This window comes from Piliocolobus tephrosceles, chromosome 18, assembly GCF_002776525.5.
Source record: "Piliocolobus tephrosceles isolate RC106 chromosome 18, ASM277652v3, whole genome shotgun sequence".
NCBI classification, from domain to species: Eukaryota; Metazoa; Chordata; class Mammalia; order Primates; family Cercopithecidae; genus Piliocolobus; species Piliocolobus tephrosceles.
Genome location: NC_045451.1, coordinates 45,784,643 through 45,804,130, shown reverse-complemented (window position 1 = coordinate 45,804,130; position 19,488 = coordinate 45,784,643). Strand labels below are relative to the sequence as shown.

At 40.7% G+C, this 19,488-nt stretch overlaps 1 protein-coding gene across 3 annotated transcripts in view; it reads left to right on the top strand.

The window, feature by feature from the left end:
• FHOD3 (formin homology 2 domain containing 3) overlaps positions 1 to 19,488 on the top strand; it is a 482,714-nt gene that overhangs the window by 195,377 nt on the left and 267,849 nt on the right. For all 3 annotated transcript variants that reach the window (XM_023207642.2, XM_023207641.2, XM_023207640.2), the window contains exons 4-5: positions 7,728 to 7,795; positions 18,096 to 18,201. In XM_023207642.2, coding sequence (XP_023063410.1) covers positions 7,728 to 7,795; positions 18,096 to 18,201 — 174 coding nt within the window. The remainder of the gene's footprint in view (positions 1 to 7,727; positions 7,796 to 18,095; positions 18,202 to 19,488) is intronic.

The window sequence follows — 19,488 nt, the reverse complement described above, 5'->3', positions numbered from 1 at the left end:
TTTCTGCTTTGAGTTTTACAGTTAAACTTTTTTTTTTTTTGAGAAAGAAATACAATTTCTGTTGGTAGAAGATGATCCAGTAGGCATTTCACTATGTCAGACATCATGCCCAAACCAGCAACTTTGATGTGACAGCCCTGTCACCTCCACTGTGTCACCAAGGCTGGAGTACAGTGGCATGATCACGGCTCACTGCAGCCTTGACCGCCTGAGTTCAAGCAGTCCTCCCACTCAGCCTCCCGAGTAGCTGGGGCTATAGGCGCGAGCCACCACATCTGGCTAATTTTTGTATTTTTTTTTTTTTTTTTTGTAGAGGCGGGATTTTGCCAGGTTGCTCAGTCTAGTCTCAGATTTCTTGGCTCATGTGATCTGCTGGCCCTGGCCTCCCAAAGTGCTGGGATTACAGGTGTGATCCACTGTGCCCGGCCTTTTTATGCTTTTTTGACATTCACCAGGAAGGGACCCACGTGTAATCTCTTGGTTGCTCAGGCACCTCTTTTTCCTTGATGCTCTGATTTAGAGCTCTCCAGCTGAGTCTGGGATGGCAGGAACCATCTGTTCCCCTGCAACCTCCCCTGACTGGAGCCGTACCACCCTCACTGACATGTGATCATGGCCAAGGTGAGCAAAGAGGAGCAAGGAGAATCTCTGCGAGCTCATGGGAAAAGTTTGAGATTCACATATAAGTGAAGCCTCTGCAGCTGCCCTCCTGCTGGCTTAGGGTAGTCTCCAGCCCCTTCTGCACCACATGTGGAATCTACTTCATTTTGCTTTGCCTGATTTTCAGGCAGTGGGCACACTTGAATTCCTTTCCGTGAGATTCAGGAGCTGTTAGGACAGTCTATACAGTGTATTGCATGTAGCTGGAGGATCAGTGGACCTGCAACTAGGCTGTGCCGACCACAGATTGAAGTCATATGTGCACATGCATCTGCACACACACAGACACACATATACATGTGGGAGACCCACACAGCGAGCACAGCCTGCAGTATAGAGAACTGGATTGCAGAACTAGGGAGCATGACATCTGTCAGTCATCCTTCCTGGAGGAATCCTTGCACACACCTACGTAACCCAGACTGAAAATACCTGAATCCACATAGACAGGCTGCTTCTACAGAAGTGATTCGAGTTCCATAGGATATGGATCCAAGAGTGATGTAAAGAATATCCTTGGGAATCTGGCAGGCCAGGTACCGTTCCTGGGTGAGCCCTTCACATTCTAATCTCAGCTGAAGGAGAGGCCTGCACAGCCTTGGTGAAGTTTCTGTGTGGTGACACTTGGATGCAACACAAATGGAATGCCTGGTTTCTTGAACTTGGAATGTTAGCCAGCAGATAAAGCTCCAGACGACACCTCCCATGGCATTGTTAGTCCTGCAGCAAGGAACCCAGGACTGAGCTGTGGGAGGAAGTGCTTCTCCTTTGGCCTGTGTGGGCCTCTCTTGAACCACATCAAAGGGCTGTCACATCAAAGTTGCTGGTTTGGGCATGATGTCTGAAATAGTGAAATGCCTGCTGGATTCTCTTCTACCAGCAGAAATTGTACCTTTTGTAAAATGACAAATTATATGTCATTTACTAACATCCTTGCATCTTAATCCTTCCTAAGCCTCTAGGTAGACTGAGGTGTCTCTTAAAATGTATGTTATGAATCAACAGAGTAAGATAGGTTAGGCAGAGAGGCTTTTGGGTACCACTGTTTTAAACATAACAGGCAACTTTGAGTTTCAATAAAGCACTATGATTTCATTTTACACCACAGTATTGTTCTTTGTAGAGAGAGAATGTATTATGGAATTGTCTTTCCAAAGATGGTACTCCAGAGTAATATTCCTTTAAATAAATATTTTGTTATTTTTATTTCATAATGATGACTCTAGTATTGCTCTCATATGATATAGAGACTAATGAATAACATTTGTTAAAATATTGAATGCTTATAAATATCAAAGGTTTGCAGTAGCTCAGGAGAAGGTATCTGTTAAAAAAAATGAAATATCACTGCCAGCCATTTGTATGAAGGATTAAAAAAAGTCACAATGTAACAACAGATGCCACATGGTAGGATTTCTGATCGAGACCTTGTCTAGTGCTTTGTACCATAGGGAATTAAAAGGAAAAGCATTTTAAGGGACATTTCAGCCAAAATAGATAATATTTTCATATAGATTAGCTGTTCTTTTGAGCTTCAATTTTGAAAAACAAAACTACATTAACATTTGTGAATCTCTAAAGTCTGTAGTGAGAATTCTCTTGCTTAAAACAACAAAATCATTATTTGGGAACAGTACTACATATTTTCTTACTCAGTGTTCTTTGAAATAGACAATTTAAACAAATGACTGTAAAGGTTTTGTTTTGAAAATTAAAGATATTTGGAATGAAGAGTACTTACTCCTCAATTAGAAATTATAGTTTATTTTAATAAATTACACTTGGCAAAAAAGAGGAGGGGTTTTTGGCACCACTGGGAGATATCTTTGGCATTTGTAGAAGAATGCTTTTTATCAAAGAGTTCGAGATGACGTCAGAACCTCCCTGAGGTCTTTAGTTCTAGTGCCACTGAAGAGTAAGTTGTGATGTCATAGAGGTTAAAAATGCAGTGAATGCATAGCAATTAGAAGACAATGATCAGATTGCATATAAGCCAGATGCAAGTATATCTATAAGAAATTCTACATAGATAGGTTAAAAATAAAAGGATGGAAAAAGATACGCCATTCACTAACCCAAGATGGCCATATTCATATCAGAAAAGTAGACTTTAAAACAAGGAATATTGACAGGGATGGAGAGAGAGATTACATAGCAATAAAAGGTCAATACATCAAGAAGCCACAACAATCCCAAATGTAAGCATACCTAACAACAGAACTTCAAAGCACCTAAAGCAGGAACTCATACAGATGAAATAGGAAATATACAAATCCACTATAATAGTTGGAGACTTCAACTCTCCTTTCACACTATCTATGGAACAAGTAAATGGAAAGTCTGTAAGAATATAGAAGACCTGGACACTGCTATTATTAAATTTGATCTAGTGGATATTTGATATTTATAGAACAGCCACTCAATAACAGCAGAATACATGTTCTTTTAAAGTGTACATGAGACATTCACCAGGATAAGCCATATTCTGGGCCATAAAATAAGCCTTAATAAATCTAAAAGATTTGATAAAGTGTATGTTCTGACCGCAAAGAAATTAAATTAGAAATTAGTAACAGAAAGATATCTGGAACATCTCTAAATATTTGGAAACTATACACTTTAATAAATCATGGGTCAAAAAAAATCACAAGGTTAAGTTATTCCCCTCTGAATTCAATATTAATAAAATTTTCAAATAAATGAAAATGAAAACACAATATATCAAAATTTACAGGAAGCAGCTGAAGCAGTACTTAGAGATGAACTTGTAGCATTAAATACTTCTATTAGAAACAAGACCAGTCTCAAATCATTTAAATTTCTACCTGAAGAAGCTAGAAGAACAAACTAAACTCAGAGCAACCAGAAGAAAGAAAATAATGAAATAGAAATCAGAAGAACAGTAGGAAAAAACCTCTAATGAAATCAATAGCTGATACTTGAAAAAGGCTAATATAAAATTGATAGATTTCTAGTAAGACTGATCGAGTAAAATAGAAGACACAAATTACCAATTCCAGGTATAAAAGGACATTGCTACAGTTAATAAAAGGTTGAGAGAGTATATGAACAATTTATGCCCATACATTTATTTATTTATTTATTTATTTTTGAACAATAAATAATTTTATTGGTAGTGTATTAGAACCCAAATTATAAAATGAATTTTCATAAATCCATACTAATATAAACAAATAAATTGAGATGGGAAAGAATAAACAAATCTCACATGCAGAAGAATTCCAAATAAATTATGTAGTCACTGGAACCTCAAGGAGATGAAACAGAATCCACTATTCCTTAACTATGAGCTTTTCCTTCCAAAGAAAGCCTACTAAGAGGAAGAAAAAGAATAACTTTAGAAAAACCTGACAAGCACTACCTTAGCCAGGTGATCAAGACCAGCATTTACAGTGGTAAGTCATGTTGATAGTATTCATTTTGTGGTATGACATGATTAAAATGGCCCTTTATTTCTGTGGTCTTTCTCTCAAATCCAGTAACCCCAATCTACTCATGAGAAAAGCTCAGACAAATCCCAACTGAGGCACATTTTACAAAATACCTAAGCAATACTCCTCATAACTGTCAAGATAATCAAAAACAAGGAAACTCTGAGAAACTGTCACAACCAAGAGGCAGCTAAGATGTCATGACCACTGAATGTAAAGTGATATGCTAGATGATGCCCATACATTTAACAACTTAAATGGACAAATTCATTGAAAGACACAAATTAACAAACTTTATTGAAGAAGAAAGAGATAATCGGAATAGCCCTATATTAATGAAGAAATTGAATAAATAACACTAGGTCTATACAAATCCTTTCTGAAAGCAGAAGGGGAGGGAGTACTCTCAGCTCACGAGATTAGCACTGTCTCAATGTCAACACCATTGTAAGAAAAACTATAAACCAGTGTTTCTTATGACTGTAAATGCAGAAATCTTCAACAAAATATTAGCAGTCATTCTCAGCTGATTTTTTTCTACTAATATTTAATTTGTATTTTTAAAACTGATTATTTTGACTACAGCACCAAGTAGTAAAACCTTAACGATCAGAACACAACTAATGATGATCTTCATTTAGATGAATCAGAAATGATAATATGTCACTAGTAACTAAAGGAGACTTTAACTGTGATATTTTGAGTCTACTTATGACATATTTCTGCTTGTCATCTGCTGACAAGTAAGAAGGTCTAATGCGAGCCTGTTGCTGTTTGTTTTGTGTTGTTCTGTTTTGTTTTTGTTTTGAGACGGGTTCTTGCCCTGTCACCTAGGCTGGAGTCCAGTGATGTGATCTCAGCTCACTGCAATCCCCACCTCCCACATTCACGAGATTCTCCCATCTCAGCTTCCCAAGGAGCTGGGATTACAGGCCTGTGCCACCATGCCTGGCTAATTTTTGTATTTTTAATAGAGACAGGGTTTCACCATGTTGGCCAGACTGGTCTTGAACTCCTGACCTCAAGTGATCCGCCTGCCTCGGCCTCCCAAAGTGCTGGGATCACAGGCCTGAGCCACAGTGCCTGGCAGCCTATTGCCTTAAGAGTTACCTGGAATTGACTCTTTTCTACTGATGTTCTTCCTGGATAGGATCAATGTGGTCCACTTCTTTGGTGGTGTACATGGCCCATGCTTTCACTTGATAGTTTTATTCTTATTTATTAGAAGTAGTATTGGCAAAAAACAAAGTCTGTTTCTCTGGGATTTGGGGATTCTCAGATGTTAGCTGTGAAAGCTGGAAGAAGTGAGATCTCCCCAGAGACCAGTGTTCTACTCCAGGCGTGATGCAGTGGGAAACTTACTCTATTTATTACTCATATGTTGAGGCCACACAAACTCTTCAGAGGTCAGCCTGAGAGTCACCAGGGCCTTGTTTCTTAGAATGAGAGATGAATTAGATGTTCAGATTTGGGATGGTTGATTCCTCTGGAGCTTTCTAGGCTCCTACTTTTTAGGAAGGTGATGCATTTTTCTCTTAATCAGAACTCATAATTAGCAAGTGTTTGTGGGCTGCATATTGTGTTTAGAGGTGGTAGATTCCATAGTGGTCAAACAACGGGAATCTTTGGAGTCACATACCACCCCCCAGACTCCCACCCCACAGCATCTTGCCCCTGCCACTTAGCAGCAATATGTATTAAGTTGTGAGTTTGGAGGAGCCTGGACTGCCCCAGGATGTAAGAGAAAACCACAGTGTCTGTAATACAGCAAAGGAGGGGGCTGTGTGACCGAGGGCTTGGCAGACCATGCAAAGGATTTTGGATTTCTTTCTGGCTGCAGTGGGCAGCCACTGAAGAGTTTAAACGGGGAAGTGATGTCATCAAATGGGAGTGTCCACAGGACCCTTGTGTTCTTTGCCAGAAGGCAATATGTCTGGTAGGGAGGCCTTTGAAGAAATGACTGCCAAGCAAACACTGAGCTTTACCTAACTGTGTCCTTTCAAATCTCTCTCAGATGGAGGCCTATCCACTTCCTGGGCCACTGTGAAAAATCAGCATATCCTTTCTGTCACTAGATGTCTGCAAATTCTTGTGGGGCCATTTATTCCATGCCACTTGCACAAGAGGGTAATGTGGCTCTGTCCTGTATCCCTTTAGGCTAGAATTGAAGCCCAAGGTGGCTGGCCAACAATGTGACATTGCTTTGAATGCTTTTATTCTATCTAAGCATGTTAAATGGTATTTTGCATTCCACTCCATAATATACATGCTTAATTTAACACAGAACCCATTTTCCTTTAATATTCTCTGTTCCCATTTTACAGATGAAGAATCCAAGGCTTAGAGACATAAAGTGTTTTGTTCAAGATCACATAGCTAGTAAGTGGTGATACCAGGTTTGGAATGCAGGCAGTCTGATTACTTAACCTTTGCTCCTGATAATTCCGTTCTTCGCTGTGGTATCCTAGTGCCTAGAACTGTGCCCAGCAGGTGCTCAGTAAACCTGCATTGTGTGATTCTATTGGAAAAGTCTGGCACTGGGGGCTAGGAATGCAACTCTATGCACACCTGAGCCACCTGGATCAGGATCAAGTGTGGGTGCTGGGAGGCTGAGCAGGATCTGTGCTCCCTGGTGTCCTATATACCAGAGCAGGACTCCCTCCTGTGTGTCTTCAGCACCTTGCAGAACCATCACTCTGACCAGCTAGTAATTGTGGCATACTAGTCTGTCTCTCCAGCTGTGTGGTGACCTCTGGAGGACAGGCCCTGTGTTTAGCTCACCTCATTCTTCATGAGGCCTGGTCTAACTCGTATATTTGAAATGTGACTGCTCAACAGTGGGCTTATGGAAGTCAGCCCAAGTCTTCAGCTGGAGAATTCTAAGACTGGGATCTTTCATCTGCCTTGCCCATGGCCGGGACCATCCTTGAACATGAGTGAGAACTCAGGCCCAGGCAGAGCTAAGGCTGGCTTCCTGCCCAGAGGTCCTCATGCACCTAGAAGGAGCCAGCTAGTCCATAGAGCTACCATGCTGTCCTTGGGTCTCCCATGCTGCCTAGGGAACTCTAGGACCTGAGGAGTGCTCAAGGCAGCCAGCACACCCTAGAAACAGGAGATGCAGAAAGCATCAGGGTGCAGGGCCTGTAAGGCAAGGGAGGCATGAGGTAGAAGGATGGATTCTGTTCCAGCTGCATGGATTTTTCTGGGTATAGTTGGCCATCAAGTGGAAATAGTCTATAAACTGGAAAATAGAGTCTGCAAACAGCTGGAAATAGAGATCTGGAGAGAGGAAGGATGGAAGATGAGGGTGAAAATTCTAGGTGATAGTTGTCAGTGATAGCCAGAGTGGATTTCTACCTGTTTGAGAGGGAATAGGCAAAAGGACGGGCCCAAAATCTGTCCCATCCACACATTCTTTTGTGCCACCTGTTACACACCAGATATGTATATGCAACATTCTCCTTATGGTTGGGGATAAGGTCTGTATCCTGAGTGAGATGAATTGGCTTTCATTACCTTTCCAGGGGTAGTTTTGTTATCATTCATGTCCTCTCTGTGTTTTCACTGTCAATTGAGTTAGTTTAATTAATTTGTATGTTATATTCTTTATTTCAGAAAAACTATACAACTCCAGTGGACGAGATTTGAGAAGGGCCCTTTTCTCCCTGAAGCAGATATTTCAGGTAAATAGGAAAAAAGATAAGTACTTACCTGTTTTTACATTGCTGTGAAATTAGATACAGGCAAGCTTCTACCTGTACTTATTATGAAAAGGAAGGACAAATTTAGATTACAATATTTATCTTTAGATTACAATGTAAATTAGGTCATAATATCAGTTGCTAATTTTTATCATGTCAACTATTTCAAACATAATTAAAAGTAAAGGCAACTTTATCACATATTTTTCCATATTTACTTCTAGTTTTTTTTTTTTCATTATTATACTTTAAGTTCTGGGGTACATGTACAGAATGTGCAGGTTTGTTACACAGGTATACATGTGCCACGGTGGTTTGCTGCACCCATCAACCCATCATCTACATTAGGTATTTCTCCTAATGCTATCCCTCCCCTAGACTCCCACCCACTGACAAGCCCTGGTGTGTGATGTTCCCCTCCCTGTGTCCATGTGTTCTCATTGTTCACCTCTCACTTACGAGTGAGAACATGTGGTGTTTGGTTTTCTCTTCCTGTGTTTGCTGAGAATGATGGTTTCCAGCTTCATCCATGTCCCTGCAAAGGACATGATATTCTTTTTTATGACTGCATAGTGTTCCATGGTGTATATGTGCCACATTTTCTTTATCCAGTCTATCATTGATGGGCATTTGGATTGGTTCCAAGTCTTTGCTATTGTGAATAGTGCTGCAGTAAACATACGTGTGCAAAGCCTATTCGAGGTATAACTGAAGACTTGTGTTCTGCTCCCCCATCCTAACCAACCTCTTTCCACCCTACCCCCACATGCATGTTTCCTAATGGTAAATGTTAACCAACAATATGTGATATTCTTTTGTATGAACTGTATACATATGTGATCATGTTGCATATATCCTACTTCTGCTTACTGAGAATGGGATAGGTGTAGGCATAGCTGATGTAGCTCTGATTGAGGATTGCATTGGATTAATAAAACACAAGTTGTTTTGTTCATTCTTCTATTGGCAGATGGTTTGGTTAATGTCCAGTGTTCTGCTGTTATAAACCATGCTATTGTGGCTATGCCCCCTTGTGTACCTGTGCAAATCTGTCTTGGATTCCATAGTATCCTTGCCTCCTAAGCCTTCCCTCCATTCCTTCCCTGAGAAAGTCACCAGCATAATGAAGAGGACTAGGACAGGTGTGCAGACAATATCCAAGATGATCAGCCGTGTGAGGGCAGGGTCAGGAGATGGATTCGTGGAGAAGATGGCCTTTGCATTGAGCTTGCGTCTGTCTAGGTTCATTGTTTTCCTTCTGTTAGGATTTTGGATTCTAGTTTACATTCTACTTCTTTTCAGTTCCCATCTCATCTACATCCTTAAAAGATTATCTTTGTCAGTGATAGTTGTCAGTGAGAGCCAGAGTGGATTTCTACCTGTTTGAGAGGGAAGAGGCAAAAGGACAGGCCGCATATCTGTCCCATCCACACATTCTTGTCACATTCTTACTTCACTGTGTTCAGTCATACCACAGAGTCCCTTCTGTGTGTTGACATTTCTGGAGACAAGTCCTCTTTGTTTTCTTCCAACAGCCATGGGTTTGAACCTTGTGCACCCTTGCTTCACCACACTGCATACCTCAGAAATGCCTCGGGGTTTAGAGGTCTGCCTTGGTTCACTCCTGGAAAATTGCAGCGTCTGTTCATGGTGCTGTGTGTGTTTGGTCCTCCCTAACTCAGTCCATTCTTAGCTTCCCACCAGAGGGAGTTACTGTCTTCTTGGTTCCATGCTGCCTTCTGGGTTACATCTGAATTTCTCAGCATAACATGGAAGTCCTTCTTGATCTGGCCTCTGCTGCCCACCTCTCTGTCCTTGGCTACAACCTGAATTACTCCTGAAGTTGTACTCCAAAAGTAAGGCATGCCCTTTTTGTTCTACACCTTCGCCCTGGACCTACAACTTGTTGATTGATTGATTGAGATGGAGTCTTGCTCTGTCACCCAGGCTGGAGTAAAATGGTGTGATGTTGGCTTATTGCAGCCTCCACTTCCCAGATTCAAGTGATTCTCCTGCCCCAGCCTCCTGAGTAATTGGGATTACAGGCATCTACCACCACGCTTGGCTAATGTGTATATTTTTAGTAGAGATGGAGTTTCACCATATTGGCCAGGCTGGTCTCAAACTCCTGACCTCAGGTGGTTCACCCACCTAGGCCTCCCAAAGTGTTGCGATTGTAGGTGTGATCCACCACACCTGGCCTGGACCTACAACTTCTATCCCAGAATGTTTTGCTACCCCACACCCACTCTATATGTTTCTCAGTTTTCTTTCTGATATCTTCCTGCTAGGGATGCCCTCTCAGGGATGCCCTCTCAGAATGATCACTCACCCTAGTTAGGGTTCCACCAAATACCATTAAAAGTATCCTGTGCTTACCTGTTGTACAGGTTGAGATCCTACTTTGAAAATCCATTAGAAATGCTCCAAAATTTGAAGAATTTTGAGTCCTGACATGATGCCACAAGCAGAAGATTTCACACTTGATCTCATGTGACGGTCACAGTCAAAGTGCAGGCTCACAACACACGATTTATTCAGCATTCCCAAGGGAAAAAGACCTTCCCACCAGCTTTCAGCTGTGATATATATTTTCCACCCATGCCCAGATTCCTCCATGCAAGCATGCCCACAAAGGGCAATAACATGGCATGTGTGAAGGCTGGACACACCAATGGGAGGTTCCCCACAATGCCCACATGGTCCAAGACGTATATGCATTACTCATTGTGTGTGTTTGCTTATTCTGTGCTCTCTGGTATAAAGGTATTGTTCAAAATGTCCAAAAGGCATGCAGATACCTCCTTGGGTAACAGTGATAAGAACGAGAAGTCATATCTGTTTATCTATAGCACAGAGTGAAGCTGTTGGAGAAACTGGGCAGTGGTGTAAGTGTGAACTGTCTTACAGAAGGGTATGGTGTTAGAATGATCACCATAGATGACCTGAAGAAACAGAAGGATAAGCTGTTGAAGTTCTGTGTGGAAAGCAATGAGCAGAAGTTACTGAAAAATAGGAGAACATTGCATGAAGCTAAAAGTGAAGATCTCAGTTGTGTATAGAGTGGATCCGTCATTGATGCAGTGAACACATGCCACTTAATGGTATGCTGATCACATAACAAGCAAAGATCTATCATAAACTGAAAATGGAAGGGAGCTGCATATTTTCAACAGGCTGATTGAAGAAATTTAAGAAAAGACACAACATTAAATTTTTAAAGATTCGTGGTGATAAAGCTCTGCTGACCACAAAGCAGTGGAGAAATTCATTGACAAGTTTGCCAGGGTCACTGCTGATGAAAATTTGATGCCAGAACATGTCTATAATGTGAATGAAGAAACATTACTGTTTGTGGTTACAGCCCCTGAAAGACACTGCCTAGAGCTGAGGAGACAGCTCCTGTGGGAATTACAGGTGCCAAGGACAGAATAACCGTGCTGGGCTGTGCTAATGTCGCAGGCACACATAAATGAAATTTTGCTGTGCTAAGCAAATGCATCCTCACTGTTTCAAAGGAATGCATTTCTTACCATTTCATTATTATGCTAACAAAAAGCCATGGATCACTATATCATCTTTTCAGATTAGTTTCATAAACATTTTGTACTGGGGGCTTGTGCTCACTTCAGGGAAGCTGGACTAGATGATGATGGCAAAATTTTGTTTTCCTTGACTGTTCTGCTCATCTTCCAGCTGAAATTCTCAAAAAAATAATGATTGTGCCATGTACTTTCCCTCAAATGTAATTTCATTAATTTAGGATATTCTTAGATCAATGAGGAATCAATTCTTAGATCCATTAATAAAAAATATTCTTAGAGCAATGAGGAATACATGTTAAAAACACTTTTTTTGAACAGCATGCTAGCAGCAGTGAAGTTTTCAAAAGCAGTTTAGCATGAAGGATGTTTAGCGTGAAGGATATACTGCTGCCAACACTGGAAACATAGTGACTAAAGACACAGCTGTGCATGCCTGGCACAACCTCTAACCTGTGACTGTGTTTAGTGATGATGGTGAACGAGTGGTGACTTTGAAGGATTCTGTATGTCAAGTGAGAAGAAAATGATGTCTGACCTCCTTATAAATACAAAAATTGTTTGCATGTTTATCTTCAGAGTCCATCAGTGAGCTGGAAGAAGTGGATATTGAAGTTTTTAACATTGATGAAGAGGCCCCAGTTGTTCATTCATGAACAAATGGTGAATTGAAATAGCTAAAATGTTTCTGAATCAAGGTGATCTTGTGTAAATGATGATGAAGATCACACTGTAGAATAAGTGCCTAGAGATGACATGGCAAAAATATGTGGTGGGCTTACTGAAGTGTAGATCAGTGTGCATTCAAAACAGAACATGTTTTGAAGAAATCATGTTAGTTTATAAAAGCAAATATTTCTAAGACAAAAACTCTTGTTAATGAGGCAGATGATTGTGGAGAAAACATTTTTAAAAGCCCATCCAGAAGAATGCCTCCTCATCCCTAGAGGACCCACTTCTTGTCCCTCAACTACTTTTGATGTTTATTCTCACCCCCCAAAATAAAATATAGTGTATAGTAGCCTTTTAATCAAAATGCAGCATTGTAGGGGGAGACTGTAGCAGATGAGACAGGCATTCTGGTGATGCCACTGTACTACTTAGTTATCCGGAACATGTTATGGTTTTTCGTTGTATAAGTGGCATGTCATCTTTTTTCCTCTTAAGTCCTTACGTGTGAATAAGTGTAAGAAAATGATTGCATATTGGTACCATATAAGTTCAGAGTCATGAATGGTGGTGATGCCAAACTAGCACAGATCACCCATGTGGGTGGCTAAGATAGTGACACCTTTGCTTTCTCATGGTTCAGTATTCACACAAACTTTGTTTCAAGCACAAAATTATTTAAACTATTGTACAAAATTACCTTATGCTATATGTAAACCTATATGAAACCTAAATGAATCTCATGTTCAGACTTGGGTTCCATCCTCAAGATATGACATTATATACATGTAAATGTTCTCTGAAACACTGCTGGTCCCAGACATTTTGGATAAGGGATACTCAAACTGTATAGAACTTAAGATACTTCAGAGCACTTGTCTTGAGTCTGGTAGTTTGTGAGCTCACTGGGGTTCATCGCCATGCCTTTTGTGCCTAGCATAGTATCTGGTACCACTTAAACTATAAATGAATGGACTGGGTAACTTGAATTGTCTTCTAGCAGACGTCTCTGTCTTCAGTCTTTCCTGTCTCTAATTTCTGTGCTAACTAATTAATTTCCCAAAATTCCACTTCAGAATATCCACGTGTGTCTTCCTGATACATAGCTGAACACAACAAAACTTCACCCTCCATTATGATCCCCAACTGCAGTTGGGCTAGACTGTTTCTGTGCCACCAGAGGGCCATGCTCACAGCACTCCCCCACTTTCCTCATTTAGTCTATCAGCCTGCCTCTTGTCTCCATTCTTCAGCTTTGACTTCTCTCACACCTGATAGAGAGCTGGTGGCAGAGCCACACAGCTAATAGCTATTCCAAATGACTTAAAAACACTGTAATTTGTTCAGTGTTAGTTAGATATACGCTAAGAACAAAAAGGACCACCAAAAAATCCACAACCACAACAAAACTGTTTACAATAATCCTATTGGTGATGATGGTGTTGGTATTACTATTCTGAGACTGATGTGTGTGTGAGATTCTAATTGTCATTCTACGCATTCTTAAACATTAGGATTCTTAAGTTTAACAACTCTGTGTTCCTGATTTTAATTGGAAATATCAGAATGAACCCATGTGTATTATCTTAAGCAAATAATAATTTTTTTTTTAAAAAAGCTAGAAGCAATAATTCATTAGCAAAAAGTACCACTAGCAATGAGATTGTGGTCTGAAACACCAAAAGGAACCAGAACACCTAGGAGAAGTGGCTGATTCTAAGTCTGGAGTAGGAAATGTAATAAAATAAACTAACTTGGAACATCTTATACAGAGAGCAAGAAAGCTATCAAATAGTCTAGGATTATTTCTGAAAGAACTCAGAAGCAAGTTGAAGGGTCTCCCACTGGCTGGCCAAAGATGGGACAGTGAGCATCAATAAGGGTGATAATTGCACTGGATCAAAACACACTAAGTTTGTATTAATGAGTTCATAATGACACTACAAAATAACAATGGATTGACCAAAAAAAAAAAAAAAAAAAAAAAAAAAAAAAAACCAGGGGAAAAAAGCTAGCGAACTAGCTTACTATTTTGCAGATGAATTAAGTTTTAGTATCTCACATTTATTTTGCCTTGTCACTTACGGATTTTAGGATGATCAAATAGTTGAGGGGAAGTCTTTTTTGTAGAAATATTCTACCTAATAAGCAAGAGGGAGTAACAGAATGAGAATATTACCATCCTTCAGCCCCTAATGAATGATTTAATGGATCTGTGTGGTGAGCCCCAAGAGCTGCTGACATGATGAGCATGAGATTCAGCCAGGTATTACGTGCCTCCCAATGGAAATACAAACTACCATCGATGATGTGGTCAAGCCAAACAAATCACCTCTGGATCTGCATGCCTGTATATGCAATAAACTATTTGTAAATGATCCAAGACAGAGGCACACGTTAAACTATACCACAGGGGTGTAACCAACAAAATCCGGACTGTGGGCTACTCTACAGGACAAATGATCCAGTTTCTTCAACACACAAATTCCAGTGGGAAAGAAAAAAACTCATTGAATTAAAAGATGTTCAAGAGTCATATCAACTAACTGCCATGTATGAGTCTTACTTGGATCCTAATAAAACTGTGAAAAACAGTATGCAAAAAGAAATTAGCCAGGCATGGTGGCAAGTGCCTGTAGTCCCAGCTACTCGGGAGGCTGAGGCAGGAGAATGGCATGAACCAGGGAGGCAGAGCTTCCTGTGAGCAGAGATCGCGCCACTGCACTCCAGCCTGGGCCACAGAGCGAGACTCCGTCTCAAAAAAAAAAAAAAAAAGAAAGAAAGAAAAGAACAATATTTATGAGACAGTTGGATATATGGCCACTGACCAGACATTTCATAATGAAAGTATTGATTTTTTATTGTGAGTACATATTTTTAAGAAGAGTTCCTGTAGTTTAGAGATACATATTGGAATGTTTATGGATTAAATGATGTGATGTATGGAACTCACTTCAGATTAATGTGGCAGGGGAAGTGGTAGGATGATCAATGAAACAGGGTTGGTGTGCGTTGATTGGCACCTGGAGGTCATGAGATTATTCTGTTGTCTTTTGTATATGTTTAAAGTTCTCTCAATTGAAAACATTAAAAAATAGACATGCTTGGACTCTTGTAGATCCTTTCAACCAAGTTTACTCTGTAGTGTTTGTTCTCTGAATTCCCAGGACCGTCATTAAACAAATATTTTTGAACAGCCTCACTGGCACCGTGTAGGCAAGGAAGAAGGTGCTTGTTACTAGAAGTTTATAGTCTGTTTGGAAGACCACACATGGGTGCACAAAACAGCACTCGACCACAGGGCAGCGACGCTTGGGGGGATTAACTGGATTACACAGGCAGCAGTGCTGTCTGGGCATGGATCACCACCTTCCATACCCGTGGGTCGGTGTCTCCATCATCTCTTGTGTTTTCTAGGTGTGGACGTTCTTTTCCAAACTGGATTGTAAGTGTCTGAAAAACAGAGGCATTGGTCATCTCTTTGGGTTGAATATTCCTTGACCAATAGGCATTTAAAAAATGATCACAGTTTAATATATGACATTACAGAAAATTCTGAAATGCAGCATTAAGCACCTATCAGTGTTAACATTTTGATTTCACTCTATTCTGAAACCAGTGTTTTGAAAGTCATTTCTTAATGCTCATATATTTTAGGATATATGTATAAAATCTAGCACATTGCCAATTTGGAGGATTTTTTCCAAATTAATTATCAATAAATTTCTCTTTCCTGAGTGCCTTATCTACATACGTGCATACATTTCAGTTCTGAATGATTTTTATAAACACTGTCTCGCCTGTCCAGTGTTTTTTCCAAGTGCCTTTGCCAGACACTCAATTCTCTGGTATATTAATATTAGTGATTAGCTTGAGTGGTTTCTTGAGAGCTTGTTCTCACTTTTTCACCATGAAGTCATGTGTGAATCTAGTCTTAGTTAAAGTAATAAACATTTGTTACGTGCTTGGAAAAACTTTCTGACTAGACATGAGCTCATCTAAATGTTCACTTTTCACATATGCTGGTGGAAAAGGATATGGATGGAGAGAGAATTATTTTTTATTTCCTTTATACATATGAGCGTAAAGTAATTTTCCAAAAACTCATGATATTGTCCCATTTTCTTTCTTCCAAAGCCATGATTATCTTGAAGTCTGAGTTAACACAGCTGTCTTTCATTACGTTCAGGGCGCAGGCATCACTCACCCACCCTTCCCCCCAAGTCAGCTCTGACCCTGAAGAGCTCTTTCCTGATTCAAAGGGAACCTTTGCTGAGCCTGCCCACATTTACCTGGTCCCCCATCCATATAATTGAAAAATGCCATAAAAATCAAAATAAGGGGCTGATTTCATGTAGGAACAGGAGAATTATGCCAGTTCATCTACATTTTCTCTTTTGGAGATAAGCCATGGTTGCTGACTTTTCCTATAATAATAACCTTTCATTATTCCATTAAGCTTTCTACCATTTACATCACTGAGGTTTTTTATTTTTGCTCTGTTGTGATCATTTAAGATGAATGTTTCAGCTTTATCCTAGATGCCTTTGAGACAAGGCACTGTCCAATTGAGGAAATCTCCCAGTCTCAATTGAGGAAAACAATGGTGGAAAAATCTCTCTCAGAGAGCTTGGTACTACGAAAAAATGACTGGGCTTGGGTCTGGCTGCATGGAGTTAAGTGATCTTGCCCACATTTTGTTTTTTTTTTTTTTTTTTTTTTTGCCTCTCCTGAGTCTTAATGTCTTTATCTGTAAAGAAAAGCTAGCATTAAATCACTGGTTCTTGAATAGGCAACCCTTGAGGATTTCCTAGGGAATTTAATAGCAGAGCCTGGGCCCCACCCCAGAAATTTGGATTAAATCCATCTGGGTAAGGTCCTGCTTTCTAGTCCTTCTTAAAGCTCTCCAGATGATTCTAATGTGAGAACCGTCTGAGCTCTTCAGAATCACCTGCTTCTGAGCTTGAGAAACAGGGCCTCCCTGTGGAGATTCCTAATCAGGAGGGCAGGAGTGGGGCCTAACAAGTTCCCAGGTGGTACGCTTGCTGCCAGTCTCTGTTGGCTGATAGGTCTGGAGACTTCTGTCTGAGAACCACTGAATGAGATGACCCATGAGGTTTCTTGCATGTCGTGCCTTCTGTGATCAGGTCTGCAAGCTGGCCAAGGTGGTCCTTTCGAGGGATGGCATGGTTGCTGCAGGTTAATGGCCAATCCTGCACCCTGCTTCCATGCTTGTCCTGCAGGCAGTACAACTACTGGAGGTTGGATAAACTGCTTTCCATGGTTCTCAGACCTTGCAAGAGCCTTTTCTGTAACTGCTGTCCCAGGGACTGTCTTTGGAATACAGGAGTGGCTTTGAGTTCCTCATCTGATAGTCTTTGCTGCAATCAAATGTTTCCTGTAGTTAAAAACCAGCAAGCTTCACATGGCCAGACCCTTGGGACCCATGGAAGAGTACAGCCTGGTGTTTCTTTAGGAATGAAAAACAAGACACCATATTTCTGGCAGTGAGGAGATTCATTTGCCTTATCTTTTTTTTTTTTCTTTTTTTTTGAGACGGAGTCTTGCTCCGTCACCCAGGCTGGAGTGCAGTGGCCGGATCTCAGCTCACTGTAAGCTCCGCCTCCCGGGTTCACGCCATTCTCCTGCCTCAGCCTCCCGAGTAGCTGGGACTACAGATGCCCACCACCTCACCCGGCTAGTTTTTTGTATTTTTTTAGTAGAGACGGGGTTTCGCAGTGTTAGCCAGGATGGTCTCGATCTCCTGACCTCGTGATCCGCCCGTCTTGGCCTCCCAAAGTGCTGGGATGACAGGCTTGAGCCACCGCGCCTGGCCTGCCTTATCTTTATTAGATTGCCCAGAAGGCAATAACTGGTCTTTGGCAAAGGACAATGTGAGGACTGGTTGTAAAATTCTTTTGGCAACAGTTGAGATGCTTCATTCGAATAGAGTAGAGCAATCTGTAGGGGCCATTCTGGCTTTAAAGGCTTGTACATACTTTTAGCAGCACAGCTGGGATGGAAGGTGGACAGGGACAATATTTAAAGTATTTTTTTTTCTTTCCTGCCAGGATGACAAGGATTTGGTACATGAATTTGTAGTGGCTGAAGGTCTGACATGTTTGATCAAGGTGGGAGCTGAGGCTGATCAGAACTATCAGAACTACATCTTAAGGGGTAAGTCATGACTGGGCATGCAGCAGCTGCCCCAGCTGCAGGGGGTATCTGGGTTCACCTTCAGGACTTAACTACTGAGAGCTTTACACCCTGTGGCAAACAACATCTGCATCAGGTTTTATCAGTTCCTAGTAATTAGCGACTGTGCTAATTTTTACAGACTTTCACCTGGAGTTATTTTGCCAGCTTATTAGGAAAACTGTACCACTCACTGGGTTCTTTATAATGTGTCTTATTTGTCGAGGAAGGAGACATACTAAATGGGCTTGGGTAAAGCCTGCATCTCAGCAGAAAGCCACCCCAAACCAAAGGGGGCAATTTATTTCTTGAAAAAAAAAAAGTTCTCCCAATTTGAGTTATCACCTGGGGCTCTTGTCAAAGTGCACATTTCTCACCTTGTCTTCCTGTTTCTGATTCGATAGTTTTGAGTGGGTCCGGGATTTGCCTTTTAAAGAGCGATTCTGATTTCATTTATAAAGCGATGCGAATATAGAGTTTGAAGTGCTAATTCCTGTTCCAGTTTATAAAGTTAATGGTGTTTTTATAGTCATAGGTTTTTTTTTTGTGCACCTTCATGTAAATAATTTCATTTGCTCCTGTTTAAAAAAAAAAAAAACACACCTGTGCATAGGCAGGGACGGAATGATTAGGTTGAACTGTATGAAACTGCTGCTATCAACAGTTTTGACCTACAAAAGAATTTTGTATAGCTCAATATTATCTACATTTTCCAGTTGAAAAAAAATTGAAACTCAAAGTCAAGTTTTTTTACCTAATAAAGTCAATTTGCATAGTGCGCCAGGCAGCAGCTGTGCCCAGGCACGGAGGCATGTCAGGCTGGTCAGGGTTCTGCCATCCCCTCTATATCTATGCCTGTGACCCCACAGACTGCATGTTCAGCCCTCATAGGAGAAAATAAAGCTGCCAAACGATCCTTTCTTTTCTTCTTGGGTAAAGGAAGAATGAAAATCATACATGAAAAGTGTGATTTGATATCAGATGTCCGTGTTTGAAGTTGAGTGAGACAAGCAAACTGACACAGTCATCTCAGCTGTTTTGTTTTGCCCTGAGAATGCTTCCTGAGTGTCTCTGGCATTTTTCAGCCAATCAGAGCTCTCAGTCCTTCCCTCTTTCCCCTCTTCTGTAGAGCCACTGCAATGAAAAGCAACAGAGAGAAGGTAGGGCTCATTAAAAAAAAAAAAAATAATAAGGTTGTCTTTTCAAGTCAGTGTTGTTTTTGTTCATTTTGATAAATGGCAAATGTGTGTGAGAGTTCCTGAGCCTCTC